Raw genomic sequence first — 27,271 nt, forward strand, 5'->3', positions numbered from 1 at the left:
TGGTACTAGACTCACCCTCTGGATTGACCCACACCTCCAGCCCTGGTTCTTGTTGGTTAATTAGTGATGGAATCTTTCTTCCTGGCATGGCTTAAAATTGTGACCTTCCAGGTCTCAGCCTCCTAAATAGCTAGGATTACAGATGTGAACGGCCAGTGCCCAGCTTTTAGTTTTTGATATTATATACAAGCCTGAAATAAACATCTTTGATATAGATTTCCCTGTACAGCAGCTGGGGCTCTGGGTTTACAATGACAACCCTAAAAAAAAAAAAATCAAAGTTGAAGTCCTAGAAACTTCAGTCATGATAACCAATGTGTGTTGGTATAAATTCACTTTGAAACATGTATACAAGTTTTAAAGATGTTACTCATTTTTATACCCAGAAACTTTGTGTGCCTTTTGAATCTAACACACTTGGGAGCAGTCAAGATCCCTCCTCTTTCAGTCTATTTCTTGATTGGCTTCAATCACAAGAGTTCTGGCCTTTCTGTGTTTTTGTTTTGTTTTGTTTTTTAAACATGATTGATTTTCCTTAAACCAAGCTGCCTGAAGTTTGTGAGTGACTTTGTAAGGATGGAGACTCTACTCTCTTACCTCAAAATTACCTATTCAGTTATGATAAAGATTTTTTCCCTCTTATGAAGCAAAGTTCTTAATCAGTGGGAGGGGGAGAGAACTTTCATATTTTGAACCCCCCCCCAAATCATTTTTCCTTAGCTTAAGTGGCAGGTTAGGAGGATTTCTGATATAAAATTGGAAACTTCCTGATACCAGAAAGCATTGCTTATCTTTGTAAATACACATGTTCCAATTAAAATAGGTACTAAAATATTTTGGTGGCACTTCAAACCTCCCAATTTAGATTTAATTTAGATTAAAACACTTATTCTTTTTTAATAAAGTTATAAAATTGATTATTAAAATTGCCTATTGAAGATTAAAAGCAGTGGAACATTTATTTTCCTTCCAAAGCAATTTAGTCTTCAATAAGCATGATTGTGTTAATCAATTATGCTATTAAAATACAACTGCCATATTAAAACTACTCATTTGTCATGACAGTTTGTATAATTATAGAAATTATACCTAGCTGCTTATATAGCTATAATACTGCAATAAATATAAATAATTGTCTCTATTAAATCAGTTTGCAGTTACTGTCTATTAAATCCCCAGTTAAGGTGCAATTTGGAGACTTTCATTTAAAATCCCCTAAGTCTTTGTTGTTCCATCTGACTGCCAAAGCTTAGCAAACACATCTCCTGCTGTTGATTCCAGAAGCCAATTGATGAACAAAATAGTCTTTTAAATACAAATACTGAAAAAGGTCCACCTAGGTTTGACGTTTAAGGATCTCAGAGGAGGGGAAATAAGAAAAAGAGGGTGTATGTACATGTTGAATAGAACGTTTTGATAAAAGAAATAGAGGCTGGGCCAGGTAGAAAAGGTTCTCAAGACTCTTGTCTAGATCAATGGCTAGGTTGTCACTCCAGCTAAGGGAGAGGCTCAAATAGGAGGCTTACAGTCTAAGATAGCCAAAGCAAGACATGATCTTGAGAATAACCAACTCCCTCCCCCGCCACACACACACAGAAAGGGGATGGTAGAATGGCCAGAAAATGTGAGGTTTTGAGTTCAAACCCAAGTTTAGCCAACAAAATGAAACAAGAACTAATCTTGATGCTCTGGCAATTTACTTTGGAAGACAGCATGTATAAATTTCCGCATTCAAAACTCTGTCTAGGGCCGGGAGTTTGGCCTAGTGGTAGAGTGCTTGCCTAACATGCACGAAGACCCAGGTTCGATTCCTTGGTACCACATACTTAGAAAAAGCCAGAAGTGGTGCTGAGGCTCAAATGGTAGAGGTCTAGCCTTGAGAAAAATCCAAGAACATTCCTCAGGCCCTGAGCTCAAGCCCAGGACTGGCAAAAAAAAAACCCCAAACAAACAAACAAACAAACAACTCTGTCTAAAACCTTCTATAAAAACCCAAAGTTCTAGAATATACAGTTAACTACTTGTAACTTAAATCCCCACAGGTGTGGATGAGGTCACCATCGTGAACATTTTGACAAATCGCAGTAATGAACAGAGGCAGGACATTGCCTTTGCCTACCATAGAAGGACCAAAAAGGTACGGGTAATTTCTGGCATGGAGGGCATGCCTTGTGGGACTTAACTTTCCGAAACCTCTGTCTTTTTCTTTGGGTGAGTTGTTGTTTCTGTTCTCACCAGCAAAAGCCTTCTAAAAGCCTTGGGTATGCAACTTCCTCTAACTTCCTGGTATCAGTTACTACTTCCACATACGTGGAGGTTCATAAACAAAGACAGCAGTCTTTATTCTAATACCCTGTTGTTCCAATCTGGCACATAAGGAAGGAGAGGTTCTGGAAATAGAAAGGAATACCAGAGAGAGAAACAATAGCAATAATTGGCCCCACTTACTGAGTTCTTATTTATGCTAGGCATTTTATGCTAATTTTTTTTTTTTGTGCCAGTCCGGGGGCTTGAATTCAGTGCTTGGGCACTGTTCTTCAGCTTTCCTTGAGGCTAGCACTCTACCACTTGAACCACAGCACCACTTCCAGCTTTTCTTTGTATGTGGTACTGAGGAATCGAACCTGAGTCTTTGTGCATGCTGGCAAGCACTCTACCACTAGGTCAAACTCCTGGCCCTTATGCTCATTCTTGACATGTAGCAATTTACTCCATTGCTACGACTTTTGTTAACACTTGATAAGTTTATAGTGGTACCAGTGGCTCATACTTATAACTCTAGCTACTCAGGAGGCTGAGATCTGGAGGATCATGGTTCAAAGCCAGTACAGGCTGAAAAACAGTCTAGGAAACTCAGCAATTAACCACTAAAAAGCTGGTTAGCTCAAATGATACAGTATCAGCCATGAGCAAACAAGTGTGAGGGTGAGACCCTGAGTTCAAGCCCTGGAACAGAGAATAGAAAGCAGTTTCTAATTTAATCTTAGCACTGTAACCTCCTCTGAAAATTGAACCTACCATGTCCCTCTTATGCTAAAACAAACAAATCCTTGAATTCTGACCGTTGTGCAGTGAATGGGCTTAGCTGGTTGTATAGTGTCTTTAGTCTCTTAGTATGGTGGGCTATTTTTGACCCACCATACTTCTACTATTTAAAGTCTTGATGTTCTTTTTTTTCCTTCGCCTGTCCACTAGTGGTTAAAGAGAAACCCATATTTGTTCATTTTTATTTTGTCACTGTGTGAGGACATTTTATTTTGAAGGATGGGCTGCTTTATTTTTAACTTCCTGCTATTAAAAGGTTTTGATTTGTTCTTGGCGCCATGAGAGGAGCGTAGGAGCGGCTTCCTATGGCTCCTGTTTGGCTTAGGCTTTCATTGAGAGTTACAGCAGAGGTGAGCTGACAGGACGCTGGAGCCCCTCTGTTCTTGGGGTTGACATGGCCAGTGGGGGAGCTGCAGGTCAAGCCTTGTTATTGGTTCCACCTCCACCCTTCCTATCAGCTGGCAAGGACAGAAGTAGGAAAGCAGCTCTTTCATCCCAGGTGCATTAAAATTCTCCTTCCACTAGATTTCCATTAATCTGCCATGGTGAAGCACAGAGGGGAATGTTTTATTTCTCTTGCTTCCCTGGAGTTAGTACAGCCAAGTAGGAGCAGACATTCCAACTGGTTTGGTAAGGAAATACTTGCTCACTCAGTTGTCACCGAGTGTGGTCTTAGAACTGTGTGTACTTACAAACACAAAGGCCCAGATCTTAATTTCACATTAGATAAGTGGAGAGCAAAGTGCTCACAGATCCTGTGGAAAGGATGATAGAGCCAGAGTCATGGTGGGGTCAGCAACAACACAATCTTTGCTGGGTGTTCGAGACAACTCACTCTTCACTGATTCTTGATGACTGCCAGCCTTGATCAGGGAGAGTCGTCTTTTACAGAAAGGTTTGTAAGCTTCTAGATGCAGTGTTTGAAGGGAATCCTGGACACAGAGGCTTATCATTTGAGATGGGTTGCTTGCCTAGCACCATAGGGATGAGGACCAGGCTGCCCCAGTAGTGAACTTGACCTCAGTGCATCCAACACAGGAGAAGGAGAGCAGGCTGAGAGCTTTCAGATTTTATGTTCCTTCCATGTTCTGGCAGTTAGCCGGTATGAGACTGCCCTCTGTAGGGAATGGTTATGTTGGATTTGTCAGCTATATCTGGGATTGTTGCTAAACGCTAACTCCTGTGCTGGATATTCTGAGAAACAGGAAGTGGAACACAGACAGAATTGAGAGTAAAAGTAGAAGTCAGTAGGTGTCTAGATGCCATTTGGGGTTTGAGCCTAGAATGGGAATGTCAAGGGGTGGACTAAGTCTGGAATCATCTAACCTCAGAGTTCCAAATTGGAAAATCTTGCTTTGAAAAAACATTCTGTCAAGGGCCATGTGTTCTCAGAACTAAGGGAAGCAGGAAAAGTAGGGAGGGAAAGGGTTTGTCCTGATGATTTCTCAGAGCCATGCCAGTTCTAACCTTCATGACACCTATAAAGGATCAGAGATTATCCCTGAAGCAGGTTGCAAACTATCTCTTATGAGTCTGCAGGTTCCTTGAGAGTTTAACATTGTAGATACACAGGGGCTGTTAGAAAACAGGGGGGAAAGAAAGGAGTGAAAAGGAAAGCACTGAAAAGAAAATCATTGCAGAAGGAAGAGTTCAGCTATGTGAATTCAAGGCACGTGAATGGTAGGAAGTTGGATCCCAAGTTGAAAGTAACATCGAATTAGGGTTATTTATCTACATGGGTGTTGCTTCAAACCTAAAAACTTGTGTTCATGGTGAAGTAACTTACAAGGTGGTCACCAGTGGCTCACACCTGTAACCCTAGCTACTCAGGAGGCTGATATCTGAAGATTGCAGTTCAAAGCCAGCCCAGGCATAAAGTCTGGGAGCCTTTTTTTTTTTTTTTTTGCCAGTCCTAGGGCTTAAACTCAGGGCCTGAGCATTGTCCTTGGCCTTTCTCAAGGCTAGAACTCTACCATTTGAGCCACAGCACTGCTTCTGGCTTTTTTCTATGTATGTGGTACTGAGGAATCGGACCCCGGTCTTTGTGCATGCTCAGCAAGCACTCTACCACTAGGCCAAACTCCCGGCCTGGGAGATGCTTATCTCCAATAAACTACCAGAAAATCTGAAGTGGCTCTGTGGCTTAAAGTGGTAAAACACTGATCTTGAGCAGAAGAGTTTGGGGACAGTACCCAAGCTGTGAGTTCAATCCCCATGTTCGACAAAAAAAGTAAATTATAGAAAAGTCAAAAAGAGACCTTTACTTCCCCCATCATCTCCATTAACCCCATGCCAGTTTAGGAAATATGAGTAAATATCTCTTTAATATTACATGATGCATCTTGAATAGGGAAACCTTATGAAGCCCACTTCCAGCCATGTTGGGGTCTGCCCTGGTTCCCTGGAAACTCCAAGGCCATAGTCCTAGAGCAGCCACACAAAGACCTCTTGAGAGATCTCTGCAGGCACTGAAACTCTGGGCTAACACAACTCTGGAAAGCACCCTGTCTTCCACAGGTCTTCCACTGCCCCGTGTGTATCACCAGAGGGTCTTCCCACTCAGGCTTTCCTGAAGAATTCCAGGATGCTTCAATTTCTTTTAATGACTAGGGGAGAAGGCAAATTTGATGTGATGTGGTGATCTGGGGCTTGTGAAATGTGTGCTGGGGAGAGTGACCGATGACCCCCGAGGGCTGAGAAGCTTACAACCTGCTTCACCTTGAATTTAACTCACTGGTTTTTAGAGCGAATGTTGGTCACTAACCCCATTTTCTGTATGTCTGATTGCCTATCTTCCTGAAGGAACTTCCATCCGCACTGAAGTCTGCTTTATCTGGCCACCTGGAGACAGTGATTCTGGGCTTGTTGAAGACGCCTGCTCAGTATGATGCTTCCGAGCTAAAAGCTTCCATGAAGGTAAGCATGGATGACATGTCATTAACGTGCTGTTAATATTTCACAATTTCAGCTTATTTTAGTGTAATTTAGGTGATTTACCGTTTTTGTTGAATTCTCATTTGGGATTTTTTTCCTTTTCAAATACCCTGAAGCTGTAAGTTTAGGGATTTTTTACCAAAAATATTTCAATTGCCTCTTTCTTTTAAGATTGCAGAGAAATTTCGTGATAGTGAAAAGTCACTCACCAGCTGCGACTACTTGGCACCTGGGCGATTGCAATGTCGTTTGGGAAAACTACTTCCCTGATTGCATTTCCTCTGTAGGATATGTTGTGACATGAAGAAGGAAACACTCATAGCTTTTGTTAAGAGAAGCTTGCAAATTCTGCTCATGTTCATGAGTGTTTCTTTCTCCAGCCAGCTTCCTGCCATGTCCTGTTGTTTGGGCCCAAATTAGAACAGCATAGAGCAGTAAGAAGGGACATCAGATTGTGAATAGTGTCTGTTTTTTGTTCAAAGCCTTGACTGCACACATATATCTAATATGCATTTCCTGTGAAAAGTCAACTTTAATAATCAATTTCGGGTTGGATTAATAAGAACTCTAGGTTGGAACCCCCTCTTGTTTGGGGGAGTCCCCTCTTGAAAATACCAAATATGATTTAAGTGTTATGGATATATAAATGCTTACTAACACAAAATATACAGCCCCTCTTCCCAGAGTGTTTGCCACATTTTGATTAGTCTGATGCTGCCCTCTCCTGACAGAACAGGGTAAAACCTTTTTTTTAATATAGATATTCCAGGTCAATATGGTTTTCTGTCATGCTACTTAATTTTTTGAATTATGAACAGATTTAACTGTATCCTCCTGTCCCCAGAGCTATTACCACAGTTTTACTCAAGAGAACACTACATCACACACCCAGGACAAGGCTGGGGCTCTGGATTCTTCACCTTAGTTGAAGTTGTACTCAGGTCCATTCATGGGATTGGCTCTGAGTTTCCTAAGCAGGCCATGTATGTCAACAACTGTTCATGAGCTGCTTGATGGAGGTAGCATTCCTATATACCACATTTTTGACCCTCTGGAGCCCTGCATGAGTCAGTCCCTCCTTGGTTTCTTCAGACCATTAACTCATCTGATCAGTTGATCTTACTTTCATCAAGAGTCCATCTAGTCATGATCCAGGTGGTTTTTCCACTATCTATTACTACGTATTACTGAGCTGAGACAGACCAGTTTGAGCTGTCAGTCAAGGCTGTAATCTGTGTAACTGGACCTAGTGAAAGATGTTCTATTACATCTTTTACCTTGTGCCAGCTCTTCCATTAGCTCTCACAATCAAGTACTCTTCTAAAATCCATGAAGTTTGGCATAACATTAACTGAACTATGTGTTTAAAAATGGGTGTTTTGACTTTCAGCAATTCTAGTGGCAGCATCTATCATATGGCACAGGAGAAGCTGTCCATGGAATACTGGGTAATCTACAGAAAGCATGGACTAGTGCCAAGGTCACCTTGGAGTGCAGAGATAAACCCGCAGAGATAAACCCACTGTAACGATTAAAACTGCAACATGGGGAATAGAAGGCAGTAGACTTTTTATTACTATGTCCTTTTTGTATTGCTAAGATGTCAGAATGTAGCATTTCTTCCAGTGCATGAGCTACTTTTCAACTGCATTTCTATCATCCCTGAGATTGAAAACCTAGCCCTCCCTAATGTATTCAAAGATGTTCAACAGTCATTTTGTAACATCTATGTGCTGTGTGAATCTTTTGCTTACAGGAGAACTCAGGGCTTTGCTGGGACTTCTATACATCATGATAAAAACTCTGGAAGAAGAGCCAGTGGCTCAGATTAGATTAAGGATAAAATGCAAAATTAACCATTATGCAGAGGCTTAGCTAGGATTCTACAAGCTACTTTTTCAGGGACATATAAACTCTAATAAGTTTAATTAATGTCTGACACACTTTTCATGTGGATAAGTAAGTTTCTTATTATATTAACACCTTATAATTGATTTACATTTTAAACAGTTGTAATTCTGCTTAGTTCAAAGCGATATTTCCATATTGGGCTTTCTCATGTATTAGAAAGTCCCGATTATTAAAAATCTCAACTTTGATCATGAAGCTAGCTTTGAAATATATGTTTCATTGAGTCCTTTCAAGCTATCCAGCATGCTCCAAAGTGTACATATTAAATTTGAATACATCACTCATCAAATTCTTATTCCTTAATAAGGTGGTGGTGTCTAGGTTTATTGAGTACTTCACTGTTTCCTTTTGCTTTCCTAAAATGCCCGAAGACTGCATAATAATGAAGCAAAAATAGAGGTACGAGAATGAAAATTTTAATATTAACCCAATTTTACATTTCAAAGAAAAGAAACTAAAATTTTTATCTTGACTATGCTTGGCTTTGGTCATAAGACTTTCTAGTCTACTGATGCTAGCTGTGGCACTATAACATTTCTATCTTTATCAGATTTCTAAGACAAATTATTTAATGAAGAAATAAAATCAGAGGGAAATATACTTAATAAACCCTCAAAAGGTGACTACATTCTATTGCTCAACTTAATCATACCACTTAAATACTATTTTGTGCTCTATTAAAGCAACAGGAGTTGGATACTAGTGGCTCATGCCTGTAATCCTAACTCATCAGGAAGGCTGAGTTCTGAGGATTGTGATTTGAAGCTAACCCAGGCCCCTCCCCCAAAAAAGTCCACGAGACTCTTATCTCTAATTAACTGGCAAAGAGCTAGAAATGGAGGTATGGCTCAAGTGGTAGAGTGCCAGCCTTGAGTAAAAAGGTGAAGTTCCTGAGTGCAAGCACCAGCACCAGAGTGCACACAAGTACGTGCACACTTGCACACACACACAGAAATAGAAAGGCACTTATTTTATGCTGAAAACCACAGTACAGATTGCTCAGAAGGAATGGGAAGAAAGAAGGTCAACAGCCTCCTTTCCACATTTGCAGTTCACCTAGTGGACTTCAGAAAAGAAGGCCAATGTTGAGAAAGGTGGCTTATGTCTGTGCTTCCTGGTTCTCAGGGGCTGGGAACTGATGAGGACTCCCTCATTGAAATCATCTGCTCCAGAACCAACCAAGAACTTCAGGAAATTAACAGAGTCTACAAGGAAAGTGAGTAGCCCAGAGCCTATGACTGTGAGTGGCTCCTGTCTGGGTCAGTGCTATGGACAGATGCCTGGCTGGGGGATATATCTTACTATGTTGCCTAAACTTGTGATCCTCCTACTTCACTCAGCCTCCTGAGTGCTGGAATTATAGGCTGTATTCCCATGACTGGTTTCACCTCCCAATTGTTTGATGGTTGTTTCAAATGAGCACTCCTAGTGAAGAAGTTTGGGAAACAATATACTTTATTGATCAAGGTGACCTTGAGGACCTATGAGTTGATTTGGAGCCATCTGTCCATTGTCATTGATAATAAATCCTGTTCTGATTTTATGAGTTAAAAATTATACTAACCTTCAGTTTGGGGCAAAGGAGAGTGTCTGGCACACTTCCGCTAAGGCCCTTTGAGCCTTAGCGGACAAGGGCTGTTTGGGGTGGTGGTTCCCAAGAAACATCACATTGGATGTATTGTTTCTCAAGTGTACAAGACTGACCTGGAGAAGGACATTATTTCCGATACATCTGGAGACTTCCGCAAGCTGATGGTCGCCCTTGCTAAGGTTGGTCTCTCCCTTTTATTTCTTTGCACTTGCTTCTTCTCCAAAGCAAGTCACATTCTTCATTTTATACCTGGAAACAAATTAAAATCCTCTGCACCAGACTAGAAATTCGGTTGCATTTCTGACAGTGCATTTGCACTGTCAACTGCAGAGTTGTCATTTTTTTTTTTTTTGTATAATAGGATTTCTTATCCTGCAAAACCGCATGGACAACTGGACTGTAGGGACCAGAGAGGGGAACAGGCAGTTCTCAAGTTCTGGCCTGGATTTTGGTGCCCAGCATCACCTCATGACTTAGGGAAGGTCACTTTGCCGCTATCTGTGGCTGTACAGGATGCTCCTGTTTCTTTCACTTCTCTGCGTAATGACAGCATTTACCCAGGGACAGGCAGTCCTTTGGGGTGGAAGTCTTTGTGGAGCTGATTGCTAATGTTGGCACAGAAACTTAGATGACAAGCATTCCCCGGGAAGCTGGAATTCTGGCCTGTGTGCCACTGAAAGCCTGCCTATCAGGGGAGAGAGGAGAATTTCTCCAGAACCAACCTGATGGCAAACGACTGATGGAACGTGTTCCCTCCTGGCAGCACATCTCCCTCACTCAGCTATGCCCCAGCTCTCCTCCCTTTACTTACTACCCTCTAGCTATCACCAACCACAGATCTTTTTCTAATCCATGTCCACTATTTTGTTCCCCTGATCAACAGCCATCTCAGCTGCGTCAACTCCAGGCCCCCAGCTGCCTTCACCCTTTGGCCTCCCTGCCTCCAGCTCTTTGCTGGGATTCCCTCCTTCTCAACTGTGCTCTGACTGCACATCACCTCACTCACATGGGAGCGTGATCTGACTTGTGCAGACAGTCCTGTCCCTGCACCCTCCCCGCAGCCCCACTGTTAACCCCCCAGCCCTCTGCTCTGTAAAAGGACTTCCTTTTTATACATATGACATCTTCTTGGTCTCTCTGGAGATCCTTTGACCATTAACACGTTCTCTACTTAGACTGTAAACACTCTGAGCTGAAGGAAATGATGAGGAGGGGCTTCTGTCAGGTGCTTAGGTAGTAAGGGACACCAAAGGGGGGTACAGCCCTCCCCCACTTCACCGCTGTGACAACTTCCCCGCTTCCTGCTCTTGTCTCAGAATGAAGTAAATGGATTAGTGAGTGTTTGATTCAGGAAATTAAAGAGTATCTTACTTGACTTGAGGAGGAAACATTTTCAGTTTTAAAATACATGAAGCAAAAGACTGATGTTCTTAAATCTTTGTTTTTCTTGCTATAGGGCAGAAGAGCAGAGGATGGCTCTGTCATTGATTATGAACTGATTGACCAGGATGCTCGGGTAAGTGGCAAGGTTTTGAGCTTTACTTTCTGTTCTCTGGTAAATCTCTGAATAGTTTGTAGAACCACCTATTTCTGTGTAACAAATTGCCCCCAAACTTAGCAGCACAAACCAACAAATATTTATTATCTAGCCTAGGGTCAGTGGAAAAAGATAAAATTAGGCTTTGTCTTTGGAAGAGAAGACAATCAAAGGAACTTGCAGTCATACTTTAAACCCACAACAGATTTTGAATACAAGCTTCCTTTTTCCCTTTCTGAGAGTGATCATTTATTAGAATCTATCCCTTACAGTGTTCTTGGAATAGTGATCAGATTAGCTCCTGACTCATGCACACTCATTCAGACTTTGCTTGTATGAAAGTACCAGTTCCCAACTACTTAAAGATAATAAAACAAAATGAAAAGAAAGGAAGTTCCTGTTGGGAGGAATGTGGAAATGGAAAGAACAAGTGAGGAAACTGGAAAAGGTAGTGTAGGTACAGCCAGGGAAGAAGGCTTTCTTGCTCATTGTGATTGCTGAATAGAAGTTTATCATAATCAGTGAGAACTATTTGTAAAGCTGATTGAGACAGCTATGAACGATGCATCTTATCCCGAGGCTCAATAGTTACCTCAAAGCCTGTCATGAAGCTGCAGAAAAGAAAGAATTCAAATGTATTAGTTTTAAAATTCAGCCAGGTGCTAGAGAGTTTCACGCCTATAATCACAGCTACACAGAAGGCTGAGATCTGAGGATCAAGGTACAAAGCCAGCCTAGACAGACAAATCCAATAAACTCTTATCTTAGATAACCAGTAAAAATCCAGAAGTGGAGGTGTGGCCCAAATGGTAAGAGCATTATTAGCCTTGTGAGAACTATGCCACAGTGTTGAGGCCCCAAGTTCCTCAGTACCAACATAAAAAATGAATAAAAATAAGAAGATAAAATATAATTCCAATCATTCTGCATGATACTTTTAGTAAGAGATATAGAAGGATTTAAATATAGTAATAGGCATTGAGTTTAACAACTCTCAGATGACGAAGCCCTCTGAATGAATATCTGTTCTTTCGGTGCACCTTCTTGCCATTCCTTGCATTACTTACAATCCCTAAGTTTTCCAGAAAAAAAAGGAGGTTGGACTAGTTGCTTTTCCTGCTTCATCATTCCCTGAGTTTCTAGGAAGCTTGAGTAGGGTGCCTGACCTAACACTATCTTTAATAACTTATCTGCTATTAAATATGCCAAGAAAGGAGAGTAAACATATCACAGAACATTTGCTTATCCTTCTTTGTATGGATAAAACCTTTTGGTCCAGTTTCTTATAGAAGCTCTCCTGTAGCTTCAACCTCATGATCAATGAAAGTCTTAGTAATTGCATAGGGAAGATGTTAGTGATGAAAATCTTCTCCCAAATGAACTATTTTGGCCATGTCTGCAGTGTTATCTTTCGCTATTTGGCTTTTTGAACCTATAACCTTTGGGATGGGGAGTAGCTTGACATTTCTGCCCTTGCTCTGGACTGTGTGCCTAACTTTTCCTCCATTTGCAGGATCTTTATGATGCTGGAGTGAAGAGGAAAGGAACTGATGTTCCCAAGTGGATCAGCATCATGACTGAAAGAAGCGTGTGCCACTTGCAGAAAGGTGGGTGCTGAGCTGAGGAGGGCTTAGTACCTAAGGGTTCTTGGGCAGGCTGGCTGGATGTCTGTTCTGAGGCTCACTCTCCATTAGACATGCCTCTAGGTTCTTTCACCCTATCCATTTGCCCACCATTCTTATTCTGGAGCCTTCTCTTAAATACTTCTATGATCTAGGCACTGGTGGCTCATGCCTAGCTGAGATCTGAGGATTGCAGTTAGAGCCAGCCAGGGCAGGAAAGTCTGTGAGACTCTTATCCAATAGACTACTCAGAAAAGGCTGGAATTGGCACTGTGGTTTGAAGTGGTAGAGCATTTAGCCTTGAGCAAAAGAAGCTTAGTGAGAGTGCCCAGGCCCAGAATTCAAGCCGTTGGACCAGTGCGCCCATACACACAATTTTGTATCTGCTGTGTTAGCTTGCTTTCATTTCTAATTTCGTTTGATCTTGCCATGTATGTTGAGGTAAGGACTTGGCTAGGTGCTTCACATTATTTCTCATGGCTTCCAGATGTAGTAAGTCCCATTTAGAGGAGAACTTTGGCCTGGATAGTGCCATTTGGGATAAGTGAATCACCTTACTCCTCCAGGACACTTGGTACCATGGTAGTTCTGGTCCATCATGGCAACCTCTAGCTTCCTAAGGAGCTAGTTAAGATCATCTTGGTATTTTAAAAAAATAAATAATGGTACATAATTATGTGAGTAATCAGTGCAGCTTTGATGAATGTTTTGATCCAAGACTTATTGGTTTCTTTGCCTTAGTGTTTGAGAGATACAAGAGCTACAGCCCATATGACATGTTGGAAAGCATCAAGAAAGAAGTCAAAGGAGACCTGGAAAATGCTTTCCTGAATCTCGGTAAGCAAATGTTTCCTCCTCATTCCTAGTGGGTACCATTGTCAAGGGATAGGACAGAAGCAGAAGAAATGAATGGCTAGCCTCTTACTCCCCATGGGGTTTGGGATAGGGAATGGCTTCTACTCTTCATTTAAATAGTTTTATAAGGATAATTATAGATTAAGGACAGGCAAACTGAAGAAAGGCTTAGGTTGGTAGGTTTCTAGGAAGGAGTAAAACAATAATGGGGCTATGCTAGGGAGACTTGGGAGATGCACATAGATTTCTACAGTCCGCAGAATCCCCTGTTTGAAAGCCACAGTGGAGATACCTGATTGCCCTTAGTCCTTCACATTCTGTGGAATCAGGGCCAGAGCAGCATCTACCCCTGGTTCAGGTGTGATGGATACCTGTATCCTTGACAATCTCTCTTTCTCCACAGTCCAGTGCATTCAGAACAAGCCTCTGTATTTTGCTGATCGGCTGTACGACTCCATGAAGGTAGGAACAGTCAGCTGAGAGGCCTGGGTTTCTACAGTGGGCTCCACACTGAGTCTGTTTGACTCATGGATGGAGAAAGAAGCAGATCCCAGTGAGCTCACTAGTCATCTGTAGCTGTATTCATTCACAAATTCATCTTCTCAAATGCATGTTTGGGAACAGGTAGAACATTTAGTGCCACCAGAAGACTGAGTGCTGGGTGATGGTGGTGTCTGGTACCTGCTGGGGAATTTCTTCCTGTTTCTCCCAGAGTGGAGATGAGTGAGGAAGGACAGAGACGTGAACATCCACTGTGCAGTGGCCCTCATGTTCCTTCTGTTCCCTTCAAACCTGCTCCACACTCAACTCTGTGTGAACCATCTCTTCCCACAAACCCATTCCCATCTACCACATGGCCAACATACCTATTATGCTCTGGCTTCCAGGACCATGGCACCTCACCTGAGCTCTTCCCTTGTCTACAGTGACTCTGCTGTCTCCCCTTGGCTCTCAAAGTAGACTTGGGTCCTAGCTTTTCTGTACTATTCGCATTGGCACACAGCCATGAAACAAAATGTATCTTCTCTAAGCACTTGGGAGGCAGCCACCTTTTGCAGATTAACATATATTTCTTGAGCCAAGTCTTATAGTAATAGGTGCTCAGTATATATTTATTGGATGTACAGAGCAGGTACATGTGCTAATTAACTTTGGACGTGTGTTAAACTACAAAATATTCATTTTTCCCAATGAATAATTTCATTGCTATTTTTCAATCTTTTTGTAAAAAATATTTGGAGACAGGGTCTCAGTGCTGAGATTATAGGCATACAATGCCACCCCCAACTTGGTTTTAACCTTTCGAGAAGGCAGCTCCAAGAATCAGTTATGCTCTAGGAAATGTATTATATGCTTTTTTTTTAAAATTGGTGTTTATACACAGAAAAAGTTGGAAGTGGCACTGTGGCTCAGGTAGCAGACTGCTAGCCTTGAGCAAAAGGACAGTGCCCAGGTCCTGAGTTCAAGCCCTAGGACTGACAAAAAAAATGCTGTTGTTGAGTAACTTAACTTAACTTGCCTTTCAGGGCAAGGGGACTCGAGATAAGGTTCTGATTAGAATCATGGTCTCCCGTAGTGAAGTGGACATGTTGAAAATTAGGTCTGAATTCAAGAGGAAGTACGGCAAATCTCTGTACTACTACATCCAGGTAAGGCCTGGGATGCTAGGTTGGCTCTGCCTGGCTGGGCAGAGGGCCTAGATTCCTGGGCAGGTTGGCTGCTCACAGAAATAGAATGGTGAAGAAAACCACTACCTTTTGTACCTGTCTGGGAAGAGATGCTGGTCACTACATAAAAAGAGTGTAAATGTAAGCACTACTGAAATCACTGTTGACTAGCTATCCTAGATTTGGAGATAGGGCCAGTATTTTGTATTTCCCACAAGTGTTGGTCTGTGATGGTGGTTGGTATTCAGGATGATGATCCTGCATGATGTAGTGATATCCTGGACTTTGAAGACGAATTAAATTTTATAATCTAGTATACTTATTTCTTGAAAAATCCTCAGAAAGGCCTAGTACTGTGTAGTTACCCATAAATCCCATCTCTTCAGTCAGCCTCTGGTCACTTGGGAGTGATAGAACACTGGCATATAAAAACTGACTATATTGGCAATTATACTACTGTGTATAATTCAGCCAGGCTTTTTCCTTCTTTTCTCTCTTTTCCTCCTTTCCTTTTGCTTCTCTCTCTCCCTACTTTCCTCCTTTTCTTTTTTCTTTCCTTTCTCCCTTCCTCCTCCTTCTCCTCCTTCTTTTTCTTCTCTCTGGGAAGAGATGCTGCTCAAAGCATAAGCACAGTTATACCTTGCTCATCAAGGATAAATTCAGAGGTAGCTCTGGTATAGCCAGATTGAGAGACCAGTTTGACTCTGAGTCACCAATTCCTCACCTCACCAGTTTAAGAATCCATGAAAGAGTAAAGTGAATAGGGCCCATACTCAGTCCTCTGTGAAAGGGCGAGGGGGGAAGGGGGGAAGCAATGTGTGGGACTGCCCTGCAGAAGGGGAGAAGGTATCTTGAAAGTCTCTCTGAATAGGAAAGGGAAGGGGGGAGGTGAAACAAGGTGATTGGGAGGAAATGGGGGAAGGAAAATACGGACAAAAACATGAGAAAGGGAGGGTATCAATGTGTGAGAAGTAATGCACCAACTACCTGGCATCTTCTCCTACCACACTTCCAGAAGGTCTGCAGGGGCCGCACTGTGAACATGGGCTTCTACTGCTGGGGGTGACAAGGCCTTGTAGAGTCTCTGCAGTGGGTGGAGACTGCTTCACATGGAGTTTGGTCTGTTTCCTGATTCTATGTTTCTCTTTTCTCCATGCCTATTTACAGCAAGATACCAAAGGTGACTACCAGAAGGCACTTCTGTACCTGTGTGGTGGAGATGACTGAATCACTACGTGGCTAGAGCATCCTGACCCTGAGCTGCCAGTGCACTCACCTAACATTTTAGAGAAACAGCTTGCAACTAACCAACCCCAGAGCCCCTCCCTGTGAAGTCTACATTAGCATTGCCCCTCCCCCACTATTTTAGCAGCATTAAGCAATGCCTGGCATTCCCTTCATCTCTCCTTTAAGCCAAAGAAATGAACATTCCAGAGTTGGAAGTGAAGCCTATGATGTGAAACACTTTGCCTCCTGTGTATTATGTCATGAATAAACTAAGTTTTTACTTTAGAAACAAGAATTCTGGTGGTCTTGCTCTTGGCATTCCATGGTTTAAAAATTACTTGTGCTAGCTCATGTGGCAGCTCATGCCTGTAACCCTAGCTATTGAGAAGACTGAGATCAGAAGATCATGATTTGAAACCAGTCTGGACAGGAAAAGCTGTAAAACTCATATCTACAGAAAAAGCCAGAAGTGGTACTATAGAGGTACAGAGTGCTAGACTTGAGCAAAAAGAAGCTTGGGGATAGCACCCAGGCCCAGAGTTCAAGCCTCAGGATTGGCTAAATAAATTAATAAATAAATAAATGTGCTGTGGATTGTGTTATTCAAACTAGCACTGAGATAGTCCTTAGAAGAACAAACTACATAGTAGCCACTATCAGATGTGACTAAATGTAAATAGATTTAAATTATGCTAAACTTGAACTCAAGATTCAACTCTTGGCCAAGATGTGCAGCTTGGTGGTAGAACACTTGCCTGGCATGCATGAGGTCCTAGGTTCTATCCCTAGCAGTGCACAAACACATACACACACATTCAGTTCTCCAGTCATACCACCCATATTTCAAATACCCAGAATCCATATGTGGTTAGTAGCTAGTGCCTCGGACAGCATAGGGGAGGAACATTTCCACAGTAATAGAATGTTCTGTTGAGTAGCATCCCATGGCCAGGGGATGTGAGGACCAATAGGAGGGAAATCTCAGATAAAGCCAGTGGTTTAAACAGACCTATGGCCACCTAATCTTTGACAAGGGAGCCAAAAAAATAGACTGGAAGAAAGACAGCCTCTTCAACAAGTTGTGCTGGCAGAACTGGTTAAGCACCTGCAGAAAACTAAAGTTGGATCCTTCTTTGTCACCCTGCACTAGAATTAACTCCAAATGGATCAAAGACCTGGAGGTAAAAACTGACACACTGAAAACTTTACAGGAAGGAATAGGCCTCCTTGGCACAGGTCGAAACTTTCTTAATAAAGACCAACAATCACAGCAAATAAGAGAAAGGCTGGATAAGTGGGACTGCATTAAACTGCAGAGCTTTTGTATGGCAAAGGATATAGCTAGTAAATTAATTAGGAGGCCCACAGAGTGGGAGAAGATCTTCACCAACCAAACAACGGACAAAGGCCTCATATCTAAAATATATCAACAGCTCAAAAAATTTAATCACTCCAAAACTAATCCCCAAAGTAACAACCATCCCCTTAAAAAATGGGCCAAAGACTTAAAGAGTGTCTTCTCTGAAGAAGAAACAAAAATGGCCTACAGACACATGAAGAAATGCTCAACATCTCTGGTCATAAAAGAAATGCAAATCAAAACAACTCTTAAGATTCCACCTCACTCCAGTTAGAATGGCCAGGATCAGGAAAACGAATAACAACAGATGCTGGAGGGGATGTGGCCAGGAGGGATCACTACTACACTGTTGGTGGGAGTGCAAACTCAACCACTATGGAAAGCAGTATGGCAGTGCCTCAAAAGGCTAAACATAGAGCTCCCCTATGACCCAGCAATTCCACTACTTGGCATTTACCCAACCATCCAGAAACAAGGGCATACTAAATCCACTAGCACAACAATGTTCATTGCAGCACTATTCACCATAGCAAAGATATGGAACCAACCTAGATGTCCCTCAGTTGATGAGTGGATCAACAAGTTGTGGTATTTGTACACAATGGAATTCTATGCTGCTGTCAGAAAAAACGACATCGCCCCATTTGTTAGGAAATGGAAAGTCTTAGAAAAAATCATATTAAGTGAAGTAAGCCAGACACAAAGGAACTTAGGCTCAATGGTATCCCTCATTTGTCATAATCAGTAGAAACCTTGGGCTCTACTAGCAGAGATCTGCAATAGAGCAAAACCTTGATACATAAGGCCATATAGAATGACTCTAAATGAAAGGACCCCCAGGATATAGAAACAAAAGCCATATAACGAATGATTGTTGTCCTTAATGTACTATGTTATCTCTCATCTCTTTTGCTGTCCCTTGGTTATCTCATATTGTTACAGTATCTCACTTTGTTATCTGATATATTGGATTTATTTGTAGTTGGTTATTTGAAATTGGACAGGGAAGGGGGGAAAACCAAGATGGGGGGCGAGGGGGGGTGGAGGGGAGGGTAATGGGGACCAAGACATGTGAAAGGGTATCAATATATGTGAATTAATGCACCTTCTATCTGGCAAATATCATGTAACCCTTCTATTAATTAAATGTTTGTTTTTTAAAGCCAGTGGTTTAAGAGATAAAGAAGTTTTATTCAGTGGCCTAAGAAGGGAGGAGTGGTACATTCTACTCTCATATCAGCTCCATGATTCCAGGAGGTTCAAGAGTTACAGCTATAGGACAGGAATGATGAAGGAGAAAGAAGCTAATGAAGAAGGCTCATTATGTCTTTCCCAGGAACCTGAATGCTTCTTCTCTTTGCTCCTTTTATGGTTTGTTATTTCTTGTCACAGCAGCTGGTAGGAACAGAGATAACATACACAGATAGATGCCAAGCCTTTCTATCTTATTCCAGTAACCCTACTGGACATCTGCAGATCTAAGTGTAAGTACTCACTATTTTCAGCAAAAGTCGTCTTCCAGATGCTAAATGAAAGGACCTTCAGGATATAGAAACAAAAGCCATATAATGTGTGATTGTTGTCCTGAATGTACTATGTTATCTCTCATCTCTTTCGCTGTCCCTTGGTTGTCTCATATTGTTACAGTATTTTACCTTGTTATCTGATATACTGTACATATGTTTATTTGGCCGTTTGAAATAGGATAGGGAAGGGGGAAAACAAGATGAGGGGCAGGGGTATGGTGGAGGGAAATGGGGACCAAAACATGAGAAAGGGTATCAATGTTTGTGAAGTAATGCATCTTCTACCTGGCAAATATAATGTAACCCTTCTATTAATTACAACAATGTAAAAAAAAGTTGTCTTCCAGTCCCTGAAAAGTAACCTAGGCAACTGTTACTGTCACCCAGGCAGCAAAGGTGTTCCCAGCATCACAGCTAGTATGATTCATTGTCCAGCTATGTGGCCTCCAAATTTAATGGTTTCTAAGTAACTGAAAGCAAATAATGTTAGAAGGTTTAAAGATTTTCATCCATAACATAATGACTATATACAGTGAAAATTATGTGAGCTTCCTGCTCCTCTGCTCAGCCAACTGGTGTCCCTCCCTAGAGCTATGTGGTTTCTGGTACATCTCTGTACAAACTAGACTGTGTGTACTGAAGATCCATGTACATTTACCTTACCACTTCAGCTCAGAAACGTGAAGGTCCTAGTTATACTCAAATGCCAGAGACAGGGGAAGTGAGTAATATGCCTGAAGACCTTTGCTACATTTCCTCCACATAAGAGGATGCTACATCATTGTGAAAGCCTCCCCCGTGACAGAATAACCTCAGTATCTTCAGACACTGGCTGGATGCAAGTGTCTGGCTAAACAGAAGTGGTGAGTCCAGAGAAGGTGGAGGCCACTTGCTCTGTTTTAGCCATTCAAATTCTGTTAAAACAACAGCAGCAACAGTGTTGACCCTACCAACTACTTCTGTGAGCTGACTGGTTTGCTACTGTGACCCCTTGGCCAACTTTGGAGGGAAGTTGGGAAGGAGCATAGCTCTTGGGTCATTTGTGACCCATGAAATGCCTCAGAGATAGTTGCTCAAAACCAAGTTATGCAAACAGGATGTTTTTTTTTCTTTATCAAATATGACCTCCTGTGCATATTACAACTGATGACCTAAATCCCAAAATACGCTCTGCCTTGTGCTTGCAGCAGAGTTCACAGAGCTGCACAAGAAGCTGGACCTTTCTGTTTAACCCCAAATTATCATGCTGAACTGAGAATTGACAGTGCTGGGCCATGGCCCCCAAGAGCAATGTTTCAAATCAGGACATATTTAGGCTTTCTTTCCTCTCTGCTCTAAGACTGGTTTCAGGCTGCAAAGGGAACTTTAGGGAGAAGAGAAAGCAAAACTGCATGGGAGCATGGAATGGTTCCAGCTCGGTGGGCCAAACTTCTTATCTAGTCTGACTATCCCAAACCCACAGCAAGTGTGAGGAAAAGTCCAAAAGGCACAGGGGATCTCTGGACAAGTGAAGTAGCCGCTCACAATGTTCTATGGAGCCATGGTTGTCTAATGCTTTCCAAAATAAACAGCAAAGGCACTTGGAGTTTGCTGTCATTTTTCTTCTGGATTCCAGTGTGTCCTCTGTCAAGCTGTGCAAAGCCCACCATCTGGAGATTGGAATACTTTCCCATACCATTTTACTTTGCAAAGAGAAGAGAAAAGGTGTTGGGCAGGCTTTTAGTTTGTGAGATGATGTTGTTCTTTGAGGGATAAAAGGTCAGAAATGGGCAGTGTAGCCATGGAAACTTACTGAATTATAACGCCACATATGCTATTCCACTCTGGGGCTGGTGGTTCATCTAAGCTGTTCAGGAAGCTGAGATCTGAGGATCTAGGTTTGAAGCCAGCCTAGTCAGACAAATCCAAGGAACTCTTTTGTCTCATTACATAGCAGAAAGCCGGAAGTGGAGCTGTGGCTCAAGTGGCAGAATGCCAGCCTTGAGAGAAAAAGCCAAGCAAAAGCACAGGTCCCAAGTTCAGACCTTAGTATCTGCAAAGAAGGAAGAAGCAAGAGAAAAAAAGAGCGACAGGGACAAAGAAGGACAAAGAAGAAGAAGGAAGAAGAGGAGGAGAAGGAGAAAGAAGACAAGGACTGGAAACAGACAGATGAGCCCTGAAAGTGCCTTTTTTTTTCTTTGAGTCCCTAATTTTCTATGGCCTTTGGATTCTTCAGTCGATTTTACTGGTCCGTTGGGCACATGACTATATGTGTAAATCTTCCCCAGAACATAACGTTTCCAGGGTGTGAGTTATTAGAAAAGATAGATAAAGCAAGGGGGAAAAACCCAGGCTCACAAACTAACTACACTGAGCAAGAAAAATGATTTGAAGATAGAAATCTTTTAAATCAATTTTTAGTCTTTAAATGGCTCCAATCTTCCTATGTTTTGACAAATGACTTTGGCTTCTTATCCACATCCATTTATTTGACCTCCTTTTTCCATCAACTACCAAATGAAAACTGCACTGCAAAAGAGAAGAGAGAGAGAGAGGGAGCAATTTTCAACATCCCTTAGCAATGAGGCAGAACGTGCTACAGCCATCAAGTTCTAGTTGTTCATTCTATTTATTGAAAAGAGCCTGTAGCCTGATTTTTTTTTTATGCAAGTACATTGGAGCAAGTAAAGTTTATAGAGATGACTTATCTCATTACATTAGGAGAGTGATTTGCTATCTCAGCATCTATAAGCAATTTTAACAGACATTTCTGGATGAAGAAAAGCTTTTGTAAATATATGCGAAAGACATAATTTCGTCAAGCGTTAAATTGGAGGTGCCCTGGGAAAATATTACATTTGTGCATTCAATTAGCTTGATTGTGGCTGAATTTTGTCCACTAAAGGCAGCATTTCTGCAGAGACACAGAAGCATTTCCTGTGTCAGCAGGTTTCTGGGACCAAAGAAACATGTTCTCCACACTCACACATCCTCTTCTGCAGTGTGCTGTTCTCAGTGTTGGGGTTCTAGTCAGCTGCTTAGCCTGGATCTTTCTAGTGGAGTATGAGGGGGGTGGGGAAAGAACCAGAAGCTATTTTACTGAGGCTTTGTAGAAATCCAAACCCAACTTTCCCAGTTTAAATAGCTGACTTCTAGTCTGAAAGCCAGGCAAGCTCTGGGCAAAACTAGGATATGGTCAAGAATGGACAAATATTCTTGTCCATTTCCTCCTCTGCAGGAGTGGCTCACTCCTTGGTCTGACTGCTGATCTCCATGTACTTTTCCTAGAGGCGAGGTTACAAGCTCAGCCTCCTCTTCTATCCTGGATAGCTTCGACCTCCACTTCCTGGAATGAGAGGAGTTGGTGAGGAGATGGAGTTTAACTCTATACTATCTTCTTCACCAAAGTGAAGAAATGAGCCAAATACAGAAACACATCACTTGATGATGGGGACATGTCCTGAGAAAGGAAGGTATTATTAGGAGATTTTCTTGTCTCGCAAACATCTCAGAACATGCCGGCACAAACTAGGACAGCTGTGATGTCACTAGGTAATGTAATCATATAGGATGGGACCACAACTGTACATGTATGCATTGTTTGAAAGATGAAAATATATTATGGAGTGTGAGTGGAGTACGTGATTGCATTCAGGATCATTCCCACCATCTTCAAAAATACTTCCCCTCCTTTCCAGATCTAGAGTTGAACCACCAGCTTAATAACAAGAAACTAACCAGAAAGAACACATTATGTTAGTGGAACATAATATATTAATGGGGTAGCTATTACTTTTTAGTAGGTAAGGGAAAATTATAATTTTCCTAGTTTTAATCCATTGTAACCTGAAACTATTACACTTTTAAGTAAATTTCAAAAAAAAATTAATTGTAAGTCAAAGGGGGTGACACATGCCTGTCATCCTAACTATTCTATTCAGGAGTTGGACAGAAGGATTGCCTGAGTGCAGGAGTTTGAGACCAGCCCAGGTAACATAGCTACATCCTGTTTTGAACAAGAAACAAAATAAAACAAAAATCAACTATAAAATTCAAAAAATTGCAAGTAATTCAGAATTTCTGTTTGCCTTCTAGACTTATGTTTTAATAGTGCACATGCATGCGCACACACGCACGTGCACACATACATACATACATACACACACACACACACACACACACACACACCATCACCTACATGCTCACTTTTCTCTCAAGAATTAGTATTCTCGAAGAGCTCTACCAACTCCCTTCGACAGAAGTTTGGAGGAGCCAGGCTGGAAGCCCTCTTTTGTCACACACCTCATGCTCAGGAAGATGCAGCACATTTTCCTGTCAACTGTGAGCCTTTAGAACATTAAACATGATGGTATGTGAAATCACCCACATCTTTCACAATCCTATTTATTCTAAGGCTTTATTCATTTTTAAAGGTAAAGATGTATTAAAAATAAACCAGAGCGCCATCTTGTGGGGATCTTGACAATGTCTACAGTCTCATCATCTCTGGAAAGTCTACCAGCCCCACACTGTAATGGAGATGTATTGTACATAGTTTTAGATAATGTATCAGCTGAAGATTTCCAGGCATCAAGGGCCTTTCTTTAAGATTTTTTAAAACAAAAAGCCTACAGTGAATAAATCTGTGGGGTTTTATTTTCATTCATGACTACAACTTATTTCTAATAACCATAAAGCCATTAAGGGTACTAAAGCCAGCAGTCATTACAGAAAATTGCACATAACTCATTCCTTTGCATGATATAATTTCATGTGTATAAAATTCAGGCTGACAGAACTATGCTTCCTGAGATATAGGGATGAAACACAGAGAAATTTCCAGTGAGGATGCTTTATATTCAGTTTTGTATTGAGGTTACTGCTGTTTTTTGAATGCTTCTAGTCTTAGCTTTAACTATACCATTTATCCTTAGAAAGAACCAAGAGAAACTAATCAGCAGCAGGACAGAAGGTTTGATAGCAGCAATGGGGACAACTGAACCAGACGGTGAGCTACAGGCTGGTGGGGCTTCTCAGCTGGTCTCTTTAGTCCTTTTATCCTTTCAGTAGGGTCCCATGCTCTTGTCTGGAAAGTCTTAGACCACACATGATCCTCCTATCAGCACCTCCTGAATAGCTTAGAGTAGTATCTACAAATAGTACAGACTGTAGTTTGTTTGTTTGTTTGTTTGTTTGTTTTTTGCCAATCCTGGGCTTAGACTCAGGGCCTGAGCATTGTCATTGGCTTTTTTTTTCTCAAGGCTAGTGCTCTACTGCTTGAGCCACAGCACCACTTTTGCCTTTTTTCTATGTATGTGGTACCGAGGAATCAAACCTGTGTCTTGGTGCATGCTAGGCAAGCACTGTACCACTAGGCCAAACTCCCGGCCCCTGTAGTAATTTTTAAGAAAGAAAAAAAATCACATCTTTAGCAATTTTTCTATTATCCAGCTTCAATTTGATGGAAGAACTTTGATTTGGGAGTGAAAAATCTTAGGAGCATTGAACACACAACTTGTGTATTTTTACCTGGGATTGAACTTAGGATCTTGAACCTGTCTGGCTTGCTTGCTCAGCAGGTGCCCTACTACTTGAACTGAAGACTTGTAAACTTTTCTCCTGGCTCGGGCTTTGAACTGTGACTCTCTGAATCTCAGCCTCCTGAATCATCCACAAGACCTAAACTTCAAGGTCCTTCTTTATCAATCATTCTTTACCCCAATCTATCCCCTGCCCATTTTTTATAGTAGATATTCCAGGCAGAACTCTCTTCAGCATAAACAGGGCTCTGAAAGACTCTGCTTAGGATATTTCCTCTTCTTCTTCCTCCTCCTCCTCCTCCTCCTCCTCCTCCTCCTCCTCCTCCTCCTCCTTCTCCTCCTCCTCCTAACTATGGAAACACTACAACATAATGAACTCCTCCTTGTTGTAAATTCCCACATATCTGTGGAAAGGTCTCAGAGAAAAGACACTTTTTCTCAAAGACTTGGGCAATATAAGTTCTCCAGGAGGGGTGTGTGTTCTCTTTACAGATAGGTGAATGAATTGTCACACAGTGTTAATTCTTAGGCGGCTGTAGGTGACACTGTCAAGCCTTCCTGCAGTTACTACTTCAATATCACATTGTCAATACTGACGCTAGAAACCATCCCTCCCATGGGAGAGACTGTAGTTTTTGTATGTGAATTTTAGGAGACTGCTTACTTTTTAAGAACTCTCATACATTTATGTTTGCTTGACTAAATGCATCTTGAGATGTTCTGGAGAAGAATGGAGATCCAAAATCAAACAGGCAGGATACCAGAAACTTCAAACTTGAATTGCAACTTGTCTTATCAAAACTCCACCACAGGTGTGGCTTCGTCAAATCTGTACCCTTTAAAAATGAAACAGAAATTGTGTGGACCACAAGAGGGCGCTCCAACAAAACACCTCTCAGCTCAAAAATCTACATCTTCCTCCACAAACATTTACATGCCTCAGCTCTTGGCTGGTTTTATGGTATCAAGTTTAATGTCACAAATATTGTTTCAGATGATGTGAAATTTCTTTTAGAAGATTAGAAACAGGGTAGATGAATCTTGAACAAAAGTTAAACTAGTTTTGATTGGATGAAAGTACAAGTACCTTATAATTCCTCTTCCTAAAAGAAGGGTAAAGAAACGAGGGCTGTAAAACCCTTTCTTAATATAGCAACAGAACAAAGCAACACAAACTCAAGGCACATGAAGAATAATTTAGAATATTTATAGATTTTCTTCCTAAGAATCTTGAAGTCTAGAAATAAGAATTGATGAATTAAAAAAACAAACAAACAGGTTTTTTGTTTTGTTTTGTTTTATTTTTGCCAGTCCTGGGCTTAAGCTCAGGGCCTGACCAAGACATGAGAAAGGGTATCAATGTATGTGAATTAACGTACCTTCTACCTGGCAAATATAATGTAACCCTTCTATTAATTACAATAAAAATATATGAAAAAAACTGTTCTCCATTAGAGACAAAACCATTGGAGAAAATCTATGTCAATCTCTTCCAGAATACAGATAACTGAGAAAAGAAAGGGTGCCATAAGCTTTAAGACAGTCTACAAAGGAAATGAAAACACCCAGATTGTATTTCCTTGCAGTCAGATCATGCTAGTGGACATAACTGTCAACAACAAACACCCTTTACATTTAAACAATTTTTATTGATAATAAAATAATTAGAATAATTTATGTGCATCTGTGCTATTATTAACATGGCTTTGCTTAAAGAAGACTCAGCTGGTTGTTCACGGATATTAAGAGGTCTTCCCTTCCACCTTCTCACATGACAGGTTTATACCCAGGCAGTACTTCTAAATTTTTAATAGAGAGGAAGAGATTCCATTTAATTAGGTAGAGTGACTTGTTTATGTGCAGGTTATACATTTACGAGTTCTAATGAAGAACGGAAAATACCCATTGAGCAGCCTTTGAAGTTACGCTTGTTTAGTGGTAATTGTAAACCCAGCTGAATGGAAACAGTTGAGGGTAGAGTACAGAGAGTTAAATCCAGGTAAAATAATTGCACAAATCACATGTCGATCAATGTTCAAAGGATTTTTTTTCCCTCCCAAATCAAAGCTCTCCTATCTTGCATTTGGTTGGAATATTGAAATAGGGGTGTAAATTTTTTTTCTTAAAAAAAAAAAAAAGAGACAAGAACAATTAACCACTCTACCATTTGTGTAAAACCCGTTTTGGGTTTTGGGTTTTGTTCTGTCCATTTTCATAATGTGCACAGGTTACTGTGAAAAAGCACATTCAATTCATTAATCCATTCTGAAAAGGAGTTGTTTTTCTTCCTTACACTCTGACCTAAGGTAAAAATCCCAAATATTTGTGTGCCTTAGAGGAATGCCGAATGAAACAATTCAAAAAAAGCTACCTAAATTAATGACATTTCTTGAATTGCTGTACAGTAATGAATTACAAAGCTTAAGGAGTCGAAGAGATTTCGTGTGTGTGTGCGTGCGTTTGTGTGTTTTAAAAGC

At 41.2% G+C, this 27,271-nt stretch overlaps 1 protein-coding gene across 2 annotated transcripts in view; it reads left to right on the forward strand.

Annotated features, from left to right (window-relative positions):
* The window catches only part of Anxa2 (annexin A2), a 38,744-nt gene extending 22,060 nt beyond the window's left edge, over positions 1 to 16,684 (forward strand). For both annotated transcript variants that reach the window (XM_090358276.1, XM_090358277.1), the window contains 10 exons: positions 2,043 to 2,137; positions 5,848 to 5,961; positions 9,016 to 9,106; positions 9,581 to 9,660; positions 10,938 to 10,997; positions 12,532 to 12,625; positions 13,382 to 13,477; positions 13,899 to 13,957; positions 15,022 to 15,144; positions 16,330 to 16,684. In XM_090358276.1, the coding sequence (XP_090214402.1) occupies positions 2,043 to 2,137; positions 5,848 to 5,961; positions 9,016 to 9,106; positions 9,581 to 9,660; positions 10,938 to 10,997; positions 12,532 to 12,625; positions 13,382 to 13,477; positions 13,899 to 13,957; positions 15,022 to 15,144; positions 16,330 to 16,389 (872 nt within the window). In that variant the 3' untranslated portion in view covers positions 16,390 to 16,684. The remainder of the gene's footprint in view (positions 1 to 2,042; positions 2,138 to 5,847; positions 5,962 to 9,015; positions 9,107 to 9,580; positions 9,661 to 10,937; positions 10,998 to 12,531; positions 12,626 to 13,381; positions 13,478 to 13,898; positions 13,958 to 15,021; positions 15,145 to 16,329) is intronic.
* The last annotated feature ends 10,587 nt before the right edge of the window (positions 16,685 to 27,271 follow it).

The sequence above is a fragment of the Megascapheus bottae genome, chromosome 25 (genome assembly GCF_031878675.1).
Source record: "Megascapheus bottae isolate mThoBot1 chromosome 25, mThoBot2.hap1, whole genome shotgun sequence".
Taxonomy (NCBI): Eukaryota; Metazoa; Chordata; class Mammalia; order Rodentia; family Geomyidae; genus Megascapheus; species Megascapheus bottae.